General features: G+C 45.3%; 1 protein-coding gene across 1 annotated transcript in view; it reads left to right on the forward strand.

The window, feature by feature from the left end:
• The window catches only part of LOC124024850 (aminopeptidase N-like), a 56,980-nt gene that overhangs the window by 9,593 nt on the left and 27,951 nt on the right, over positions 1–19,436 (forward strand). Inside the window, exons 4-8 of the mRNA XM_046338616.1 lie at positions 10,589–10,715; positions 11,904–12,058; positions 14,957–15,070; positions 16,670–16,813; positions 19,361–19,426. Of these exons, the coding sequence (XP_046194572.1) occupies positions 10,589–10,715; positions 11,904–12,058; positions 14,957–15,070; positions 16,670–16,813; positions 19,361–19,426 (606 nt within the window). The remainder of the gene's footprint in view (positions 1–10,588; positions 10,716–11,903; positions 12,059–14,956; positions 15,071–16,669; positions 16,814–19,360; positions 19,427–19,436) is intronic.

A 19,436-nucleotide genomic window follows, 5' to 3' on the forward strand; every position in this document is an offset into this window, starting at 1 on the left:
TAAAGTACACCACAGAGGACTCTGGTTATTCCCTATATAGTACACCACATATCACTCTGGTTATTCCCTATATAGTACACCACAGAGGACTCTGGTTATTCCCTATATAGTACACCACATATCACTCCGGTTATTCCCTATATAGTACACCACAGAGGACTCTGGTTATTCCCTGTATAGTACACCACAGAGGACTCTGGTTATTCCCTGTATAGTACACCACAGAGGACTCTGGTTATTCCCTGTATAGTACACCACAGAGGACTCTGGTTATTCCCTGTATAGTACACCACAGAGGACTCTGGTTATTCCCTGTATAGTACACCACAGAGGACTCTGGTTATTCCCTATATAGTACACCACAGAGGACTCTGGTTATTCCCTGTATAGTACACCACAGAGGACTCTGGTTATTCCCTATATAGTACACCACATATCACTCTGGTTATTCCCTATATAGTACACCACATATCACTCTGGTTATTCCCTATATAGTACACCACATATCACTCTGGTTATTCCCTATATAGTACACCACATATCACTCCGGTTATTCCCTATATAGTACACCACAGAGGACTCTGGTTATTCCCTATATAGTACACCACAGAGGACTCTGTTATTCCCTATATAGTACACCACATATCACTCTGGTTATTCCCTATATAGTACACCACATATCACTCTGGTTATTCCCTATATAGTACACCACAGAGGACTCTGGTTATTCCCTATATAGTACACCTCAGAGGACTCTGGTTATTCCCTATATAGTACACCACATATCACTCTGGTTATTCCCTATATAGTACACCACATATCACTCTGGTTATTCCCTATATAGTACACCACAGAGGACCTGGTTATTCCCTATATAGTACACCACAGAGGACTCTGGTTATTCCCTATATAGTACACCACAGAGGACTCTGGTTATTCCCTATATAGTACACCACATATCACTCCGGTTATTCCCTATATAGTACACCACAGAGGACTCTGGTTATTCCCTATATAGTACACCACAGAGGACCTGGTTATTCCCTATATAGTACACCACAGAGGACTCTGGTTATTCCCTATATAGTACACCACAGAGGACTCTGGTTATTCCCTATATAGTACACCACATATCACTCCAGTTATTCCCTATAAAGTACACCACATATCACTCTGGTTATTCCCTATATAGTACACCACATATCACTCTGGTTATTCCCTATAAAGTACACCACAGAGGACTCTGGTTATTCCCTATATAGTACACCACATATCACTCTGGTTATTCCCTATATAGTACACCACAGAGGACTCTGGTTATTCCCTATATAGTACACCACATATCACTCCGGTTATTCCCTATATAGTACACCACAGAGGACTCTGGTTATTCCCTGTATAGTACACCACAGAGGACTCTGGTTATTCCCTGTATAGTACACCACAGAGGACTCTGGTTATTCCCTGTATAGTACACCACAGAGGACTCTGGTTATTCCCTGTATAGTACACCACAGAGGACTCTGGTTATTCCCTGTATAGTACACCACAGAGGACTCTGGTTATTCCCTATATAGTACACCACAGAGGACTCTGGTTATTCCCTATATAGTACACCACATATCACTCCAGTTATTCCCTATAAAGTACACCACATATCACTCTGGTTATTCCCTATATAGTACACCACATATCACTCTGGTTATTCCCTATAAAGTACACCACAGAGGACTCTGGTTATTCCCTATATAGTACACCACATATCACTCTGGTTATTCCCTATATAGTACACCACAGAGGACTCTGGTTATTCCCTATATAGTACACCACATATCACTCCGGTTATTCCCTATATAGTACACCACAGAGGACTCTGGTTATTCCCTGTATAGTACACCACAGAGGACTCTGGTTATTCCCTGTATAGTACACCACAGAGGACTCTGGTTATTCCCTGTATAGTACACCACAGAGGACTCTGGTTATTCCCTGTATAGTACACCACAGAGGACTCTGGTTATTCCCTGTATAGTACACCACAGAGGACTCTGGTTATTCCCTATATAGTACACCACAGAGGACTCTGGTTATTCCCTGTATAGTACACCACAGAGGACTCTGGTTATTCCCTGTATAGTACACCACAGAGGACTCTGGTTATTCCCTGTATAGTACACCACAGAGGACTCTGGTTATTCCCTATATAGTACACCACAGAGGACTCTGGTTATTCCCTGTATAGTACACCACAGAGGACTCTGGTTATTCCCTGTATAGTACACCACAGAGGACTCTGGTTATTCCCTATATAGTACACCACATATCACTCTGGTTATTCCCTATATAGTACACCACATATCACTCTGGTTATTCCCTATATAGTACACCACATATCACTCTGGTTATTCCCTATATAGTACACCACATATCACTCTGGTTATTCCCTATATTGTACACCACATATCACTCTGGTTATTCCCTATATAGTACACCACATATCACTCTGGTTATTCCCTATATAGTACACCTCAGAGGACTCTGGTTATTCCCTATATAGTACACCACAGAGGACTCTGGTTATTCCCTATATAGTACACCACATAGGAATTTGGTCCATATCAGTGCACTATATACAGTTGAAGTCAGAAGTTTACATACACCTTAGCCAAATACATTTAAAGTTTTTCACAATTCCTGACATTTAATCCTAGTAAACATTCCCTGTCTTAGGTCAGTTAGGATCACCACTTTATTTTAAGAATGTGACATGTTAGAATAATAGTAGAGAGAATGATTTATTTCAGCTTTTAATTCTTTCATCACATTCCCAGTGGGTCAGAAGTTCACATACACTCAATTAGTATTTGGTAGCATTGCCTTATAGTTGTTTAGCTTGGGTCAAACGTTTCGGGTAGCCTTCCACAAGCTTCCCACATTAAGTTGGGTAAATTTTGGCCCATTCCTCCTGACAGAGCTGGTGTAACTAAGTCAGGTTTGTAGGCCTCCTTGATCGCACACACCTTTTCAGTTCTGCCCACAAATGTTCTATAGGATTGAGGTCAGCGATTTGTGATGGCCACTCCAATGCCTTGACATTGTTGACCTTCAGCCATTTTGTCACAACTTTGGAAGTATGCTTGGGGTCATTGTTAATTTGGAAGACTCATTTGCGACCAAGCTTTAACTTCCTGACTGATGTCTTGAGATTTAGCTTCAATATATCCACATACTTTTCCTGCCTCATGATGCCATCTATTTTGTGAAGTGCACCAGTCCCTCCAGCAGCAAAGCATCCCACAACATGACGATGCCACCCCTGTCATGCAGGTGAAAGAGGACCCAAAAGCGACTTAACAGAAACAGAGTTTATTTAAGTCCAAAACGGAATAACAGAAATCCTCTAGACTTGTAGAGGGGAAATAACTGGAGAAGCGGCCACAGACTGCAGGTCGCTTCGGGTAGGCGCAGGCCGTAGTCGACCGAGACACCTGCTCACACGCAGCATCTGATGAAGGCAAAAAAACACGACAGGACAGGGCGATACACAATCACAGCAAAAACACGACAGGACAGGGCGAAACGCAATCACAGCATGGTGAATACAATACAAGGAACCGACGGGACAGGAACGGATCACAAAGGAATAAATAGGGACTCTAATCAGGGGAAAGGATCGGGAACAGGTGTGGGAAGACTAAATGATGATTAGGGGAATAGGAACAGCTGGGAGCAGGAACGGAACGATAGAGAGAAGAGAGAGCGAGAGAGTGAGAGAGGGAGGGGGAGAGAGAGGGATAGAAGGAGGGAAAGAACCAAATAAGACCAGCAGAGGGAAACGAATAGCATGGGGAGCACAGGGACAAGACATGATAATAAATGACAAACATGACAGTACCCCCCCACTCACCGAGCGCCTCCTGGCGCTCTCGAGGAGGAACACTGGCGGCAACGGAGGAAATCATAGATCAAACGGTCCAGCACGTCCCGAGAAAGAACCCAACTCCTCTCCTCAGGACCGTAACGAAAAACGATAAAAAAGGGAAACTAGGGTACTACTCTAAAAAAAAAATGAGAACTAGGGACAGACTGAGACACAGCAAGGGCAGGAACAAGAACAGGAGAGATGCGATGGCAGGGAACAGACTGAGACCCAGCAAGACCAGGAGCAGAAGCAGAAAAAAATTACCAGACTTCTTCTGCGCGCAGTCTGAACACGCAGCCACGAAACGGCGCGTGTCACGCTCCTGAGTCGGCCACCAAAAGCGCTGGCGAATAGACGCAAGAGTGCCTCGAACACCGGGATGACCAGCTAACTTGGCAGAGTGAGCCCACTGAAGAACAGCCAGACGAGTGGAAACAGGAACGAAAAGGAGGTTACTAGGACAAGCGCGCGCGACGCAGTGTGCGTGAGTGCTTGCTTAACCTGTCTTTCAATTCCCCAGACTGTCAACCCGACAACACGCCCATAAGGAAGAATCCCCTCGAGATCAGTAGAAGCCACAGAAGAACTAAACAGACGGGATAAGGCATCAGGCTTGGTGTTCTTGCTACCCGGACGGTAAGAAATCACAAACTCGAAACGAGCGAAAAACAACGCCCAACGAGCTTGACGGGCATTAAGTCGTTTGGCAGAACGGATGTACTCAAGGTTCTTATGGTCTGTCCAAACGACAAAAGGAACGGTCGCCCCCTCCAACCACTGTCGCCATTCGCCTAGGGCTAAGCGGATGGCGAGCAGTTCACGGTTACCCACATCATAGTTGCGCTCAGATGGCGACAGGCGATGAGAAAAATAAGCGCAAGGATGAACCTTATCGTCAGACTGGAAGCGCTGGGATAGAATGGCTCCCACGCCTACCTCTGAAGCGTCAACCTCGACAATGAATTGTCTAGTGACGTCAGGAGTAACGAGGATAGGAGCGGACGTAAAACGTTCCTTTAGAAGATCAAAAGCTCCCTGGGCGGAACCGGACCACTTAAAACACGTCTTGACAGAAGTAAGAGCTGTGAGAGGGGCAGCAACTTGACCGAAATTACGAATGAAACGCCGATAGAAATTAGCGAAACCTAAAAAGCGCTGCAACTCGACACGTGACCTTGGAACGGGCCAATCACTGACAGCTTGGACCTTAGCGGAATCCATCTGAATGCCTTCAGCGGAAATAACGGAACCGAGAAAAGTAACGGAGGAGACATGAAAAGAGCACTTCTCAGCCTTTACGTAGAGACAATTCTCTAAAAGGCGCTGTAGAACACGTCGAACGTGCTGAACATGAATCTCGAGTGACGGAGAAAAAATCAGGATATCGTCAAGATAGACAAAAACAAAAATGTTCAGCATGTCTCTCAGAACATCATTCACTAATGCCTGAAAAACAGCTGGCGCATTGGCGAGACCGAACGGCAGAACCCGGTACTCAAAATGCCCTAACGGAGTGTTAAACGCCGTTTTCCACTCGTCCCCCTCTCTGATGCGCACGAGATGGTAAGCGTTACGAAGGTCCAACTTAGTAAAGCACCTGGCTCCCTGCAGAATCTCGAAGGCTGATGACATAAGGGGAAGCGGATAACGATTCTTAACCGTTATGTCATTCAGCCCTCGATAATCCACGCAGGGGCGCAGAGTACCGTCCTTCTTCTTAACAAAAAGAACCCCGCCCCGGCCGGAGAAGAAGAAGGCACTATGGTACCGGCGTCAAGAGACACAGACAAATAATCCTCGAGAGCCTTACGTTCGGGAGCCGACAGAGAGTATAGTCTACCTCGAGGAGGAGTGGTCCCCGGAAGGAGATCAATACTACAATCATACGACCGGTGAGGAGGAAGGGAGTTGGCTCGGGACCGACTGAAGACCGTGCGCAGATCATGATATTCCTCCGGCACTCCTGTCAAATCGCCAGGTTCCTCCTGAGAAGTAGGGACAGAAGAAACGGGAGGGATGGCAGACATTAAACACTTCACATGACAAGAAACGTTCCAGGATAGGATAGAATTACTAGACCAATTAATAGAAGGATTATGACATACTAGCCAGGGATGACCCAAAACAACAGGTGTAAACGGTGAACGGAAAATCAAAAAAGAAATAGTCTCACTGTGGTTACCAGATACTGTGAGGGTTAAAGGTAGTGTCTCAAATTTGATACTGGGAAGATGACTACCATCTAAGGCAAACATGGGCGTAGGCTTGTCTAACGGTCTGAAAGGAATGTTATGTTTCCGAACCCATGCTTCGTCCATGAAACAACCCTCAGCCCCAGAGTCAATCAAGGCACTGCATGTAGCACCCGAACCGGTCCAGCGTAGATGGACCGACATAGTAGTACAAGATCTAGATGAAGAGACCTGAGTAGTAGCGCTCACCAGTAGCCCTCCGCTTACTGATGGGCTCTGGCCTCTTACTGGACATGAATTAACAAAATGTCCAGCAACTCCGCAATAGAGGCACAGGCGGTTGGTGATCCTCCGTTCCCTCTCCTTAGTCGAGATGCGAATCCCTCCCAGCTGCATGGGCTCAGTCTCAAAGCCAGAGGAGGGAGATGGTTGTGATGCGGAGCAGGGAAACACCGTTGATGCGAGCTCTCTTCCACGAGCCCGGTGACGAAGATCTACCCGTCGTTCTATGCGGATGGCGAGAGCAATCAAAGAGTCCACATCTGAAGGAACCTCCCGGGAGAGAATCTCATCCTTAACCACTGCGTGGAGTCCCTCCAGAAAACGAGCGAGCAGCGCCGGCTCGTTCCACTCACTAGAGGCAGCAAGAGTGCGAAACTCAATAGAATAATCCGTTATGGACCGTTCACCTTGGCATAATGAAGCCAGGGCCCTAGAAGCCTCCCTACCAAAAACTGAACGGTCAAAAACCCGAATCATCTCCTCTTTAAAGTTCTGGAACTTGTTAGAGCAATCAGCCCTTGCCTCCCAGATAGCTGTGCCCAATTCTCGAGCCCGGCCAGTAAGGAGTGAAATGACGTAAGCAACCCGAGCTCTCTCTCTAGAGTATGTGTTGGGTTGGAGAGAGAACACAATCTCACACTGCGTGAGAAAGGAGCGGCACTCAGTGGGCTGCCCGGAGTAGCAAGGTGGGTTATTAACCCTAGGTTCTGGAGGCTCGGCAGGCCAGGAAGTAACAGGTGGCACGAGACGTAGACTCTGGAACTGTCCAGAGAGGTCGGAAACCTGAGCGGCCAGGTTCTCCACGGCATGGCGAGCAGCAGACAATTCCTGCTCGTGTCTGCCGAGCATAGCTCCTTGGATCTTGACGGCAGTGTAACGAGCGTCTGAAGTCGCTGGGTCCATTCCTTGGTCGGTTCCTTCTGTCATGCAGGTGAAAGAGGACCCAAAAGCGACTTAACAGAAACAGAGTTTATTTAAGTCCAAAACGGAATAACAGAAATCCTCTAGACTTGTAGAGGGGAAATAACTGGAGAAGCGGCCACAGACTGCAGGTCGCTTCGGGTAGGCGCAGGCCGTAGTCGACCGAGACACCTGCTCACACGCAGCATCTGATGAAGGCAAAAAAACACGACAGGACAGGGCGATACACAATCACAGCAAAAACACGACAGGACAGGGCGAAACGCAATCACAGCATGGTGAATACAATACAAGGAACCGACGGGACAGGAACGGATCACAAAGGAATAAATAGGGACTCTAATCAGGGGAAAGGATCGGGAACAGGTGTGGGAAGACTAAATGATGATTAGGGGAATAGGAACAGCTGGGAGCAGGAACGGAACGATAGAGAGAAGAGAGAGCGAGAGAGTGAGAGAGGGAGGGGGAGAGAGAGGGATAGAAGGAGGGAAAGAACCAAATAAGACCAGCAGAGGGAAACGAATAGCATGGGGAGCACAGGGACAAGACATGATAATAAATGACAAACATGACAACCCCTGTGTTTCATGGTTGGGATGGTGTTCTTCCGGTTACAAGCATCCCCCTTTTTCCTCCAAACATAACGATGGTCATTATGGCCAAACAGTTCTATTTTTGTTTCATCAGACCAGAGGACATTTCTTCAAAAAGTACGATCTTTGTCCCCATGTGCAGTTGCAAACCGTAGTCTGGCTTTTTAATGGTGGTTTTGGAGCAGTGGCTTCTTCCTTGCTGAGCGGCCTTTCATGTTATGTCGATATAGGACTCGTTTTACTGTGGATATAGATACTTTTGTACCTGTTTCCTCCAGCATCTTCACAAGGTCCTTTGCTGTTGTTCTGGGATTGATTTGCACTTTTAGCACCAAAGTACGTTCATCTCTAGGAGACAGAATGCCTCTCCTTCCTGAGTGGTATGACGGCTGCGTGGTCCCATGGTGTTTATACTTGCGTACTATTGTTTGTACAGATGAACGTGGTACCTTCAGGCGTTTGGAAATTGCTCCCAAGGATGAACCAGACTTGTGGAGGTCTACAATTTATTTTCTGAGGGCTTAGCTGATTTCTTTTGATTTTCCCATGATGTCAAACAAAGAGGCACTGAGTTTGAAGGTAGGCCTTGAAATACATTCACAGGTACACCTCCAATTGACTCAAATTATGTCAATTTCTTGGAATTTTCCAAGTTGTTTAAAGGCACATTCAACTTAGTGTATATAAACTTCTGACCCAAGGGAATTGTGATACAGTGAAATAATATGTCTGTAAACAATTGTTGGAAATATGACTTGTGTCAGGCACAAAGTAGACGTCCTAACCGACTTGTCAAAACTATAGTTTGTTAACAATTTATTTGTGGAGTGGTTGAAAAACGAGTTTTAATGACTCCAACCTAAGTGTATGTAAACTTCCGACTTCAACTGCAGGTAATAGGGTGCTACAGTTTCCTCTCATTCAGATTCATGACTGATACTGCTGTGGTTAAACTGTAGTGATGACTGATACTGCTGTGGTTAGACTGTAGTGATGACTGATACTGCTGTGGTTAGACTGTAGTGATGACTGATACTGCTGTGGTTAAACTGTAGTGATGACTGATACTGCTGTGGTTAGACTGTAGTGATGACTGATACTGCTGTGGTTAGACTGTAGTGATGACTGATACTGCTGTGGTTAGACTGTAGTCATGATTGATACTGCTGTGGTTAGACTGTAGTGATGACTGAGTGCTGTGGTTAAACTGTAGTGATGACTGAGTGCTGTGGTTAGACTGTAGTGATGACTGATGCTGCTGTGGTTAGACTGCTGTGATGACTGATACTGCTGTGGTTAGACTGTAGTGATGACTGATACTGCTGTGGTTAGACTGTAGTGATGACTGATACTGCTGTGGTTAAACTGTAGTGATGACTGATGCTGCTGTGGTTAGACTGTAGTGATGACTGAGTGCTGTGGTTAAACTGTAGTGATGACTGATACTGCTGTGGTTAGACTGTAGTGATGACTGATGCTGCTGTGGTTAGACTGTAGTGATGACTGATGCTGCTGTGGTTAGACTGTAGTGATGACTGAGTGCTGTGGTTAAACTGTAGTGATGACTGATACTGCTGTGGTTAGACTGTAGTGATGACTGATACTGCTGTGGTTAGACTGTAGTGATGACTGATACTGCTGTGGTTAGACTGTAGTGATGACTGATGCTGCTGTGGTTAGACTGTAGTGATGACTGATACTGCTGTGGTTAGACTGTAGTGATGACTGATGCTGCTGTGGTTAGACTGTAGTGATGACTGATGCTGCTGTGGTTAGACTGTAGTGATGACTGATACTGCTGTGGTTAGACTGTAGTGATGACTGATGCTGCTGTGGTTAGACTGTAGTGATGACTGATGCTGCTGTGGTTAAACTGTAGTGATGACTGATGCTGCTGTGGTTAGACTGTAGTGATGACTGAGTGCTGTGGTTAAACTGTAGTGATGACTGATGCTGCTGTGGTTAGACTGTAGTGATGACTGATGCTGCTGTGGTTAGACTGTAGTGATGACTGATGCTGCTGTGGTTAGACTGTAGTGATGACTGATACTGCTGTGGTTAGACTGTAGTGATGACTGATACTGCTGTGGTTAGACTGTAGTGATGACTGATGCTGCTGTGGTTAGACTGTAGTGATGACTGATGCTGCTGTGGTTAGACTGTAGTGATGACTGATGCTGCTGTGGTTAGACTGTAGTGATGACTGATGCTGCTGTGGTTAGACTGTAGTGATGACTGATGCTGCTGTGGTTAGACTGTAGTGATGACTGATACTGCTGTGGTTAGACTGTAGTGATGACTGATGCTGCTGTGGTTAGACTGTAGTGATGACTGATGCTGCTGTGGTTAGACTGTAGTGATGACTGATGCTGCTGTGGTTAGACTGTAGTGATGACTGATACTGCTGTGGTTAGACTGTAGTGATGACTGATGCTGCTGTGGTTAGACTGTAGTGATGACTGATGCTGCTGTGGTTAGACTGTAGTGATGACTGATACTGCTGTGGTTAGACTGTAGTGATGACTGATACTGCTGTGGTTAGACTGTAGTGATGACTGATACTGCTGTGGTTAAACTGTAGTGATGACTGATACTGCTGTGGTTAGACTGTAGTGATGACTGATGCTGCTGTGGTTAGACTGTAGTCATGATTGATAGTTGATACTAATTGTTTGCAGGTCCGTATCTGGGCTCGGAGGAAAGCTATAGCTGAGGGACACGGAAACTATGCTCTCAATGTTACAGGACCAATGCTCAAGTTTTTTGAACGATACTACAATGCCAGCTACCCACTGTCCAAGTCAGGTAAGTTAGCTTAGCATTCAGACCTGTCAGGTAAGTTAGCTTAGCATTCAGACCTGTCAGGTAAGTTAGCTTAGCATTCAGACCTGTCAGGTAAGTTAGCTTAGCATTCAGACCTGTCAGGTAAGTTAGCTTAGCATTCCGACCTGTCAGGTAAGTTAGCTTAGCATTCAGACCTGTCAGGTAAATTAGCTTAGCATTCCGACCTGTCAGGTAAGTTAGCTTAGCATTCAGACCTGTCAGGTAAGTTAGCGTTGTATTCAGACCTGTCAGGTAAGTTAGCGTTGTATTCAGACCTGTCAGGTAAGTTAGCGTTGTATTCAGGCCTGTCAGGTAAGTTAGCTTAGCATTCCGACCTGTCAGGTAAGTTAGCTTAGCATGCAGACCTGTCAGGTAAGTCAGCGTTGTATTCCGACCTGTCAGGTAAGTTAGCTTAGCATTCAGACCTGTCAGGTAAGTTAGCTTAGCATGCAGACCTGTCAGGTAAGTTAGCTTAGCATGCAGACCTGTCAGGTAAGTTAGCTTAGCATGCAGACCTGTCAGGTAAGTTAGCTTAGCATGCAGACCTGTCAGGTAAGTTAGCTTAGCATGCAGACCTGTCAGGTAAGTTAGCTTAGCATGCAGACCTGTCAGGTAAGTTAGCTTAGCATGCAGACCTGTCAGGTAAGTTAGCTTAGCATTCAGACCTGTCAGGTAAGTTAGCTTAGCATTCAGACCTGTCAGGTAAGTTAGCTTTGCTTTGCATGCAGACCTGTCAGGTAAGTTAGCTTAGCATTCAGACCTGTCAGGTAAGTTAGCTTAGCATTCAGACCTGTCAGGTAAGTTAGCTTAGCATTCAGACCTGTCAGGTAAGTTAGCTTAGCATTCAGACCTGTCAGGTAAGTTAGCTTAGCATTCAGACCTGTCAGGTAAGTTAGCTTAGCATTCAGACCTCAGCTCCATGAGTGCATGTGTACACATGTAGGCCTACACTTATATTAAGTCGCTCTGGATAAGAGCGTCTGCTAAATGACTTAAATGTAATGTAAATGTATTATACTCTGTGAAACTAAGTCTCCCAACAGATTGTTGGTTACGTTCCAAATGGCTCCCTATTTCCTATAAAGTGCACTAAGGCTCTGGTCAAGAGTAGTGCACCATAAAGGGAATAGGGTACCATTTAGGCCTCCTTTATTGTCTTTTCCCCTGTAGACCAGATAGCTCTCCCTGACTTCAATGCTGGAGCCATGGAGAACTGGGGTCTGATCACCTACAGAGAGACAGCCCTCCTGTACGATCCAGCCATCTCCTCTGTTGGAAACAAAGAGAGAGTCTTGACTGTGGTGGCTCACGAACTGGCTCATATGGTAGTGTGTTCTCTATGTCATCACTGTACTTCCTGTCCAACCTATGACATCCCTGTACTTCCTGTCCAACCTATGACATCCCTGTACTTCCTGTCCAACCTATGACATCCCTGTACTTCCTGTCCAACCTATGACATCCCTGTACTTCCTGTCCAACCTATGACATTACTGTACTTCCTGTCCAACCTATGACATTACTGTACTTCCTGTCCAACCTATGACATCCCTGTACTTCCTGTCCAACCTATGACATCCCTGTACTTCTTGTCAAACCAATGACATCACTGTACTGCCTGTCCGACCTATGACATTAATGTACCTAGTGTCCAACCTATGACATCACTATACTTCCTGTCCAACCTATGACATTACTGTACTTCCTGTCCAACCTATGACATCACATCCTGCAAGGAGAAACATTGCTCGAGAGGATGACTAAGGTCCACAACATGAGCGCCAGGTAATGAGAGGAAGCCCAGTTGCCAGTTGCCGGGAGAAGATGGAACGAGATGGATTTTGGCCAGACACAATTTACATTTAAAAAAATAATAATTTTGTTCCCAAAACTAGATTATGTTACTAACAGAGTGGACTAAGTTTAGCAGACTTTAATCTTTGCCAAAGCTTTAAAAAATGGTGTTGTTTAGAAGGAGTGCAAATGGAGTTATTGCACACTCACTTCACAGAGAAGGCGTTCCCTAATGGAAATATGCGCATACATGCTAGAACGCGCTAATAGGATCTCGCTAGCTCCTGCTTGGCTCTGCCCACCTCCTTGCTTGTTCTGCCCACTATGACTAATTGCTTCCCATTTGAAACGACGGGCTAAGGTCTATCTTGGTTTAGATATAAAAATGTTTGGTTAGAGTTTTGGGCTAGTAACCGGCAGGTAGCATAGAGGTTAGAGTGTTGGGCTAATAACCGGCAGGTAGCCTAGTGGTTAGAGTGTTGGGCTAGTAACCGGCAGGTAGCCTAGTGGTTAGTGTTGGGCTAGTTACCGGCAGGTAGCCTAGCGGTTAGAGTGTTGTGCTAGTAACTGGCAGGTAGCCTTGTGGTTAGAGCGTTGGACTAGTAACTGGCAGGTAGCCTAGTGGTTAGAGCGTTGGGCTAGTAACCGGCAGGTAGCATAAATCAAATCAAATCAAATTTATTCATATAGCCCTTCGTACATCAGCTGATATCTCAAAGTGCTGTACAGAAACCCAGCCTAAAACCCCAAACAGCAAGCAATGCAGGTGTAGAAGCACGGTGGCTAGGAAAAACTCCCTAGAAAGGCCAAAACCTAGGAAGAAACCTAGAGAGGAACCAGGCTATGTGGGGTGGCCAGTCCTCTTCTGGCTGTGCCGGGTGGAAATTATAACAGAACATGGCCAAGATGTTCAAATGTTCATAAATGACCAGCATGGTCGAATAATAACAAGGCAGAACAGTTGAAACTGGAGCAGCAGCACAGTCAGGTGGACCGGGGACAGCAAGGAGTCATCATGTCAGGTAGTCCTGGGGCACGGTCCTAGGGCTTAGGTCCTCCGAGAGAGAGAAAGAAAGAGAGAGCATATGTGGGGTGGCCCGTCCTCTTCTGGCTGTGCCGGGTGGAGATTATAACAGAACATGGCCAAGATGTTCAAATGTTCATAAATGACCAGCATGGTCGAATAATAGTAAGGCAGAGCGGTTAGAGCGTTGGGCTAGAAACCAGCAGGTAGCCTAGTGTTTAAAGCGTTGGGCTAGTAACCGGCAGGTAGCATAGCAGTTAGAGTGTTGGGCTAGTAACTGGCAGGTAGCCTTGTGGTTAGAGCATTGGACTAGTAACCGGCAGGTAGCCTAGTGGTTAGAGTGTTGGGCTAGTAACCGGCAGGTAGCCTAGTTGTTAGAGCGTTGGACTAGTAACCGACAGGTAGCCTAGTGGTTAGAGTGTTGGGCTAGTAACCGGCAGGTAGCCTAGCGGTTAGAGTGTTGGGCTAGTAACCGACAGGTAGCCTAGCGGTTAGAGTGTTGGGCTAATCACCGGCAGGTAGCCTAGCGGTTAGAGCGTTGGGCTAGTAACCGGCAGGTAGCCTAGTGGTTAAAGCGTTGGGCTAGTAACCGGCAGGTAGCCTAGTTGTTAGAGCGTTGGACTAGTAACCGGCAGGTAGCCTAGCGGTTAGAACGTTGGGCTAGTAACCAGCAGGTAGCCTAGTGGTTAGAACGTTGGACTAGTAACCGGTAGGTAGCCTAGCGGTTAGAGTGTTGGACTAGTAACCAGCAGGTAGCCTAGTGGTTAGAGTGTTTGGCTAGTAACCGGCAGGTAGCCTAGCGGTTAGAGTGTTGGGCTAGTAACCGGTTGGTAGCTTAGTGGTTAAAGCGTTGGGCTAGTAACCGGCAGGTATTCTTGTGGTTAGAGCGTTGGACTAGTAACCGGCAGATAGCCTAACGGTTAGAGTGTTGGGCTAGTAACTGGCAGGTAGCCTAGTGGTTAGAGTGTTTGGCTAGTAACCGGCAGGTAGCCTAGCGGTTAGAGTGTTGGGCCAGTAACCGAAAGGTCTCTAGTTCAAATCCCCAAGTTTACAAGGTGAAAAATCTGTTGATGTGCCCTTAAACAAGCCACTTAATCCTAATTGCCCCAGGATCACCGTTGATTATGGCAGATCTTGGCCTTGATCACATTCTCCTAGGGTGTCTCAAGGTGAGTTGGGGTATCAAATGTTTTAGTCACAAGCAGCGAATACAGCAGGTGGTGAATTTATAATGAAATACGAAAAACATGTTTTCAATTCATACCTTTGTATTAATACGTACTTAACCCACCTAATTATTAATATTGGTCAGAGCTGGCGAAAGGTAATGCACTGCTTCATAGGGAACAGACGGCCATTTTGGATGTGATTGTTCCCGAAGTGTGACATGATCCTGTGTCCACAGTGGTTTGGGAACCTGGTGACTCTGAGATGGTGGAATGACCTGTGGCTGAACGAGGGCTTTGCCAGCTACGTGGAGTATCTAGGAGCTGACTACGCTGAACCCACGTGGAACATCGTAAGACTGATCACCCTCACAGGAGGATTAATCTGATCATATAGAGTACAGTAAGACTGATCACCCTCACAGGAGGATTAATCTGATCATATAGAGTACAGTAAGACTGATCACCCTTTCAGGAGGATTAATCTGATCATATAGAGTACAGTAAGACTGATCACTCTTTCAGGAGGATTAATCTGATCATATAGAGTACAGTAAAACAGATTAATCTGATCATATAGAGTACAGTAAGACTGATCACTCTTTCAGGAGGATTAATCTGATCATATAGAGTACAGTAAGACTGATCACCCTCACAGGAGGATTAATCTGATCATATAGAGTACAGTAAGACTGATCACCCTCACAGGAGGATTAATCTGATCATATAGAGTACAGTAAGACTGATCACTCTTTCAGGAGGATTAATCTGATCATATAGAGTACAGTAAGACTGATCACTAATTCAGGAGGATTAATCTGATCATATAGAGTACAGTAAGACTGACCACCCTCACAGGAGGATTAATCTGATCATATAGAGTACAGTAAGACTGATCACCCTTTCAGGAGGATTAATCTGATCATATAGAGTACAGTAAGACTGACCACCCTCACAGGAGGATTAATCTGATCATATAGAGTACAGTAAGACTGACCACCCTCACAGGAGGATTAATCTGATCATATAGAGTACAGTAAGACTGATCACCCTTTCAGGAGGATTAATCTGATCATATAGAGTACAGTAAGACTGATCACCCTTTCAGGAGGATTAATCTGATCATATAGAGTACAGTAAGACTGATCACTAATTCAGGAGGATTAATCTGATCATATAGAGTACAGTAAGACTGATCACCCTCACAGGAGGATTAATCTGATCATATAGAGTACAGTAAGACTGACCACTCTTTCAGGAGGATTAATCTGATCATATAGAGTACAGTAAGACTGATTAATCTGATCATATAGAGTACAGTAAGACTGACCACCCTTTCAGGAGGATTAATCTGATCATATAGAGTACAGTAAGACTGACCACTCTTTCAGGAGGATTAATCTGATCATATAGAGTACAGTAAGACTGATCACCCTTTCAGGAGGATTAATCTGATCATATAGAGTACAGTAAGACTGATCACTCTTTCAGGAGGATTAATCTGATCATATAGAGTACAGTAAGACTGATCACCCTCACAGGAGGATTAATCTGATCATATAGAGTACAGTAAGACTGATCACCCTCACAGGAGGATTAATCTGATCATATAGAGTACAGTAAGACTGACCACTCTTTCAGGAGGATTAATCTGATCATATAGAGTACAGTAAGACTGATCACCCTTTCAGGAGGATTAATCTGATCATATAGAGTACAGTAAGACTGACCACCCTTTCAGGAGGATTAATCTGATCATATAGAGTACAGTAAGACTGATCACCCTTTCAGGAGGATTAATCTGATCATATAGAGTACAGTAAGACTGACCACTAATTCAGGAGGATTAATCTGATCATATAGAGTACAGTAAGACTGACCACCCTCACAGGAGGATTAATCTGATCATATAGAGTACAGTCAGACTGACCACTCTCCCTCTCTCTCCCTAGAAAGAGCAGACCATCCTGAATGATGTCCACAAGGTGTTTGCTGTGGACGCCCTGGCCTCATCTCATCCTCTGTCCCGGAAAGAGGAGGAAGTCAACCAGCCTGACGAGATCAGTGAGATGTTCAACACCATCTCCTACAGCAAGGTTCTCTATGTTCTAGAACATCTCCTACAGCAAGGTTCTCTATGTTGTAGACCATCTCCTACAGCAAGGTTCTCTATGTTCGAGAACATCTCCTACAGCAAGGTTTTCTATGTTGTAGACCATCTCCTACAGCAAGGTTCTCTATGTCCGAGAACATCTCCTACAGCAAGGTTCTCTATGTTCTAGACCATCTCCTACAGCAATGTTCTCTATTGTTCTCCATGTTCTAGACCATCTCCTACAGCAAGGTTCTCTATGGTTCTCCATGTTCTGGACCATCTTCTACAGCAAGGTTCACAGCAAGGTTCTCCATGTTTTAGGCCATGTCCTACAGCAAGGTTCTCCATGGTTCTCCATGTTCTAGACCATCTCCTACAGCAAAGTTCTCCATGGTTCTCAACGTTTAAAGACCCGAAGAAAGCATGCCTCCCACCCCTTCCCATCCCACCCAGAAACGAATCAGTGCCCCTCCAACCCATCCATCCCCTGATTCAACCAGTAGATTCCCTCCAATCGCCCCCTCCCTCCCCCACAGTGACCAGACCCCCCCACCCCCCACACACCTTCCCCGTGGGCCTGGAATCAAAGAACATAATAAAAGTTGTAATAAATATCTGTATCTGTTGGGCTTTAGCTGTAATTATTCTTCAAGACACTCCCATTATTCTTCAAGACACTCCCATTATTCTTCAAGACACTCCCATTATTCTTCAAGACACTCCCATTATTCTTCAAGACACTCCCATTATTCTTCAAGACACTCCCATTATTCTTCAAGACACTCCCATTATTCTTCAAGACACTCCCATTATTCTTCAAGACACCCATTATTCTTCAAGACACTCCCATTATTCTTCAAGACACTCCCATTATTCTTCAAGACACTCCCATTATTCTTCAAGACACTCCCATTATTCTTCAAGACACTCCCATTATTCTTCAAGACACTCCCATTATTCTTCAAGACACTCCCATTATTCTTCAAGACACTCCCATTATTCTTCAAGACACTCCCATTATTCTTCAAGACACTCCCATTATTCTTCAAGACACTCCCAGTATTCTTCAAGACACTCCCAGTATTCTTCAAGACACTCCCATTATTCTTCAAGACACTCCCATTATTCTTCAAGACACTCCCATTATTCTTCAAGACACTCCCATTATTCTTCAAGACACTCCCACATCATATGGAGGAATGTGCCGACCTGATTCAGGGGACACAGTGAACAGTCGGGGACAATTTCCTCGTACCATATTTCCTTGGTGTTAAATACATTCTGTGAACAAACTTAAAATGTATATGTTAATGGTTCGGATTACGGGATGCCAAAATCACATTTTTCCCATGTCCTGTTCCAGTTAAAGGGTGGTTCAGATTAAATTAAATCTGTGGACCAGGTAGAATAGAGTGTTTGTTGAGAACGCGCTAACACAATTAACAAGATGTTCAACACCATCACCTACTGCAAGGTTTTTCTCTGTTCTAGACCACATATACAACAGAGACTCAGAGTATCTCACTGTAAAACACAAGCTGGGAGATGAGTATCTCACTGTAAAACACAAGCTGGGAGATGAGTATCTCACTGTAAAACACAAGCTGGGAGATGAGTATCTCACTGTAAAACACAAGCTGGGAGATGAGTATCTCACTGTAAAACACAACCTGGGAGATGAGTATCTCACTGTAAAACACAAGCTGGGAGATGAGTATCTCACTGTAAAACACAAGCTGGGAGATGAGTATCTCACTGTAAAACACAAGCTGGGAGATGAGTATCTCACTGTAAAACACAAGCTGGGAGATGAGTATCTCACTGTAAAACACAAGCTGGGAGATACCTTCTCTCTCTGGTGTAGTAGGGAGATACATGGTTACACCTTCTCTCTCTGGTGTAGTAGGGAGATCCATGGTTACACCTTCTCTCTAGTGTAGTAGAGAGCTCCATGGTTACACCTTCTCTCTCTAGTGTAGTAGAGAGCTCCATGGTTACACCTTCTCTCTCTGGTGTAGTAGGGAGATCCATGGTTACACCTTCTCTCTCTGGTGTAGTAGGGAGATCCATGGTTACACCTTCTCTCTCTGGTGTAGTAGGGAGATCCATGGTTACACCTTCTCTCTAGTGTAGTAGGGAGATCCATGGTTACACCTTCTCTCTCTAGTGTAGTAGGGAGATCCATGGTTACACCTTCTCTCTCTGGTGTAGTAGGGAGATCCATGGTTACACCTTCTCTCTCTGGTGTAGTAGGGAGATCCATGGTTACACCTTCTCTCTCTGGTGTAGTAGGGAGATCCATGGTTACACCTTCTCTCTAGTGTAGTAGGGAGATCCATGGTTACACCTTCTCTCTAGTGTAGTAGGGAGATCCATGGTTACACCTTCTCTCTCTGGTGTAGTAGGGAGATCCATGGTTACACCTTCTCTCTCTGGTGTAGTAGGGAGATCCATGGTTACACCTTCTCTCTAGTGTAGTTGAAAAAAACCTTAAACTCCAATGTGACTGTTTTTCTCTTTCTCAAATCCTATGATCTCTTCCACCCAGGGTGCTGCAGTTCTGAGGATGCTTTCTGAGTTCCTGACAGAGCCGGTCTTCGCCAGAGGACTTAGTGTGAGTATAG

Source organism: Oncorhynchus gorbuscha, unplaced genomic scaffold, assembly GCF_021184085.1.
Source record: "Oncorhynchus gorbuscha isolate QuinsamMale2020 ecotype Even-year unplaced genomic scaffold, OgorEven_v1.0 Un_scaffold_2037, whole genome shotgun sequence".
Taxonomy (NCBI): domain Eukaryota; kingdom Metazoa; phylum Chordata; class Actinopteri; order Salmoniformes; family Salmonidae; genus Oncorhynchus; species Oncorhynchus gorbuscha.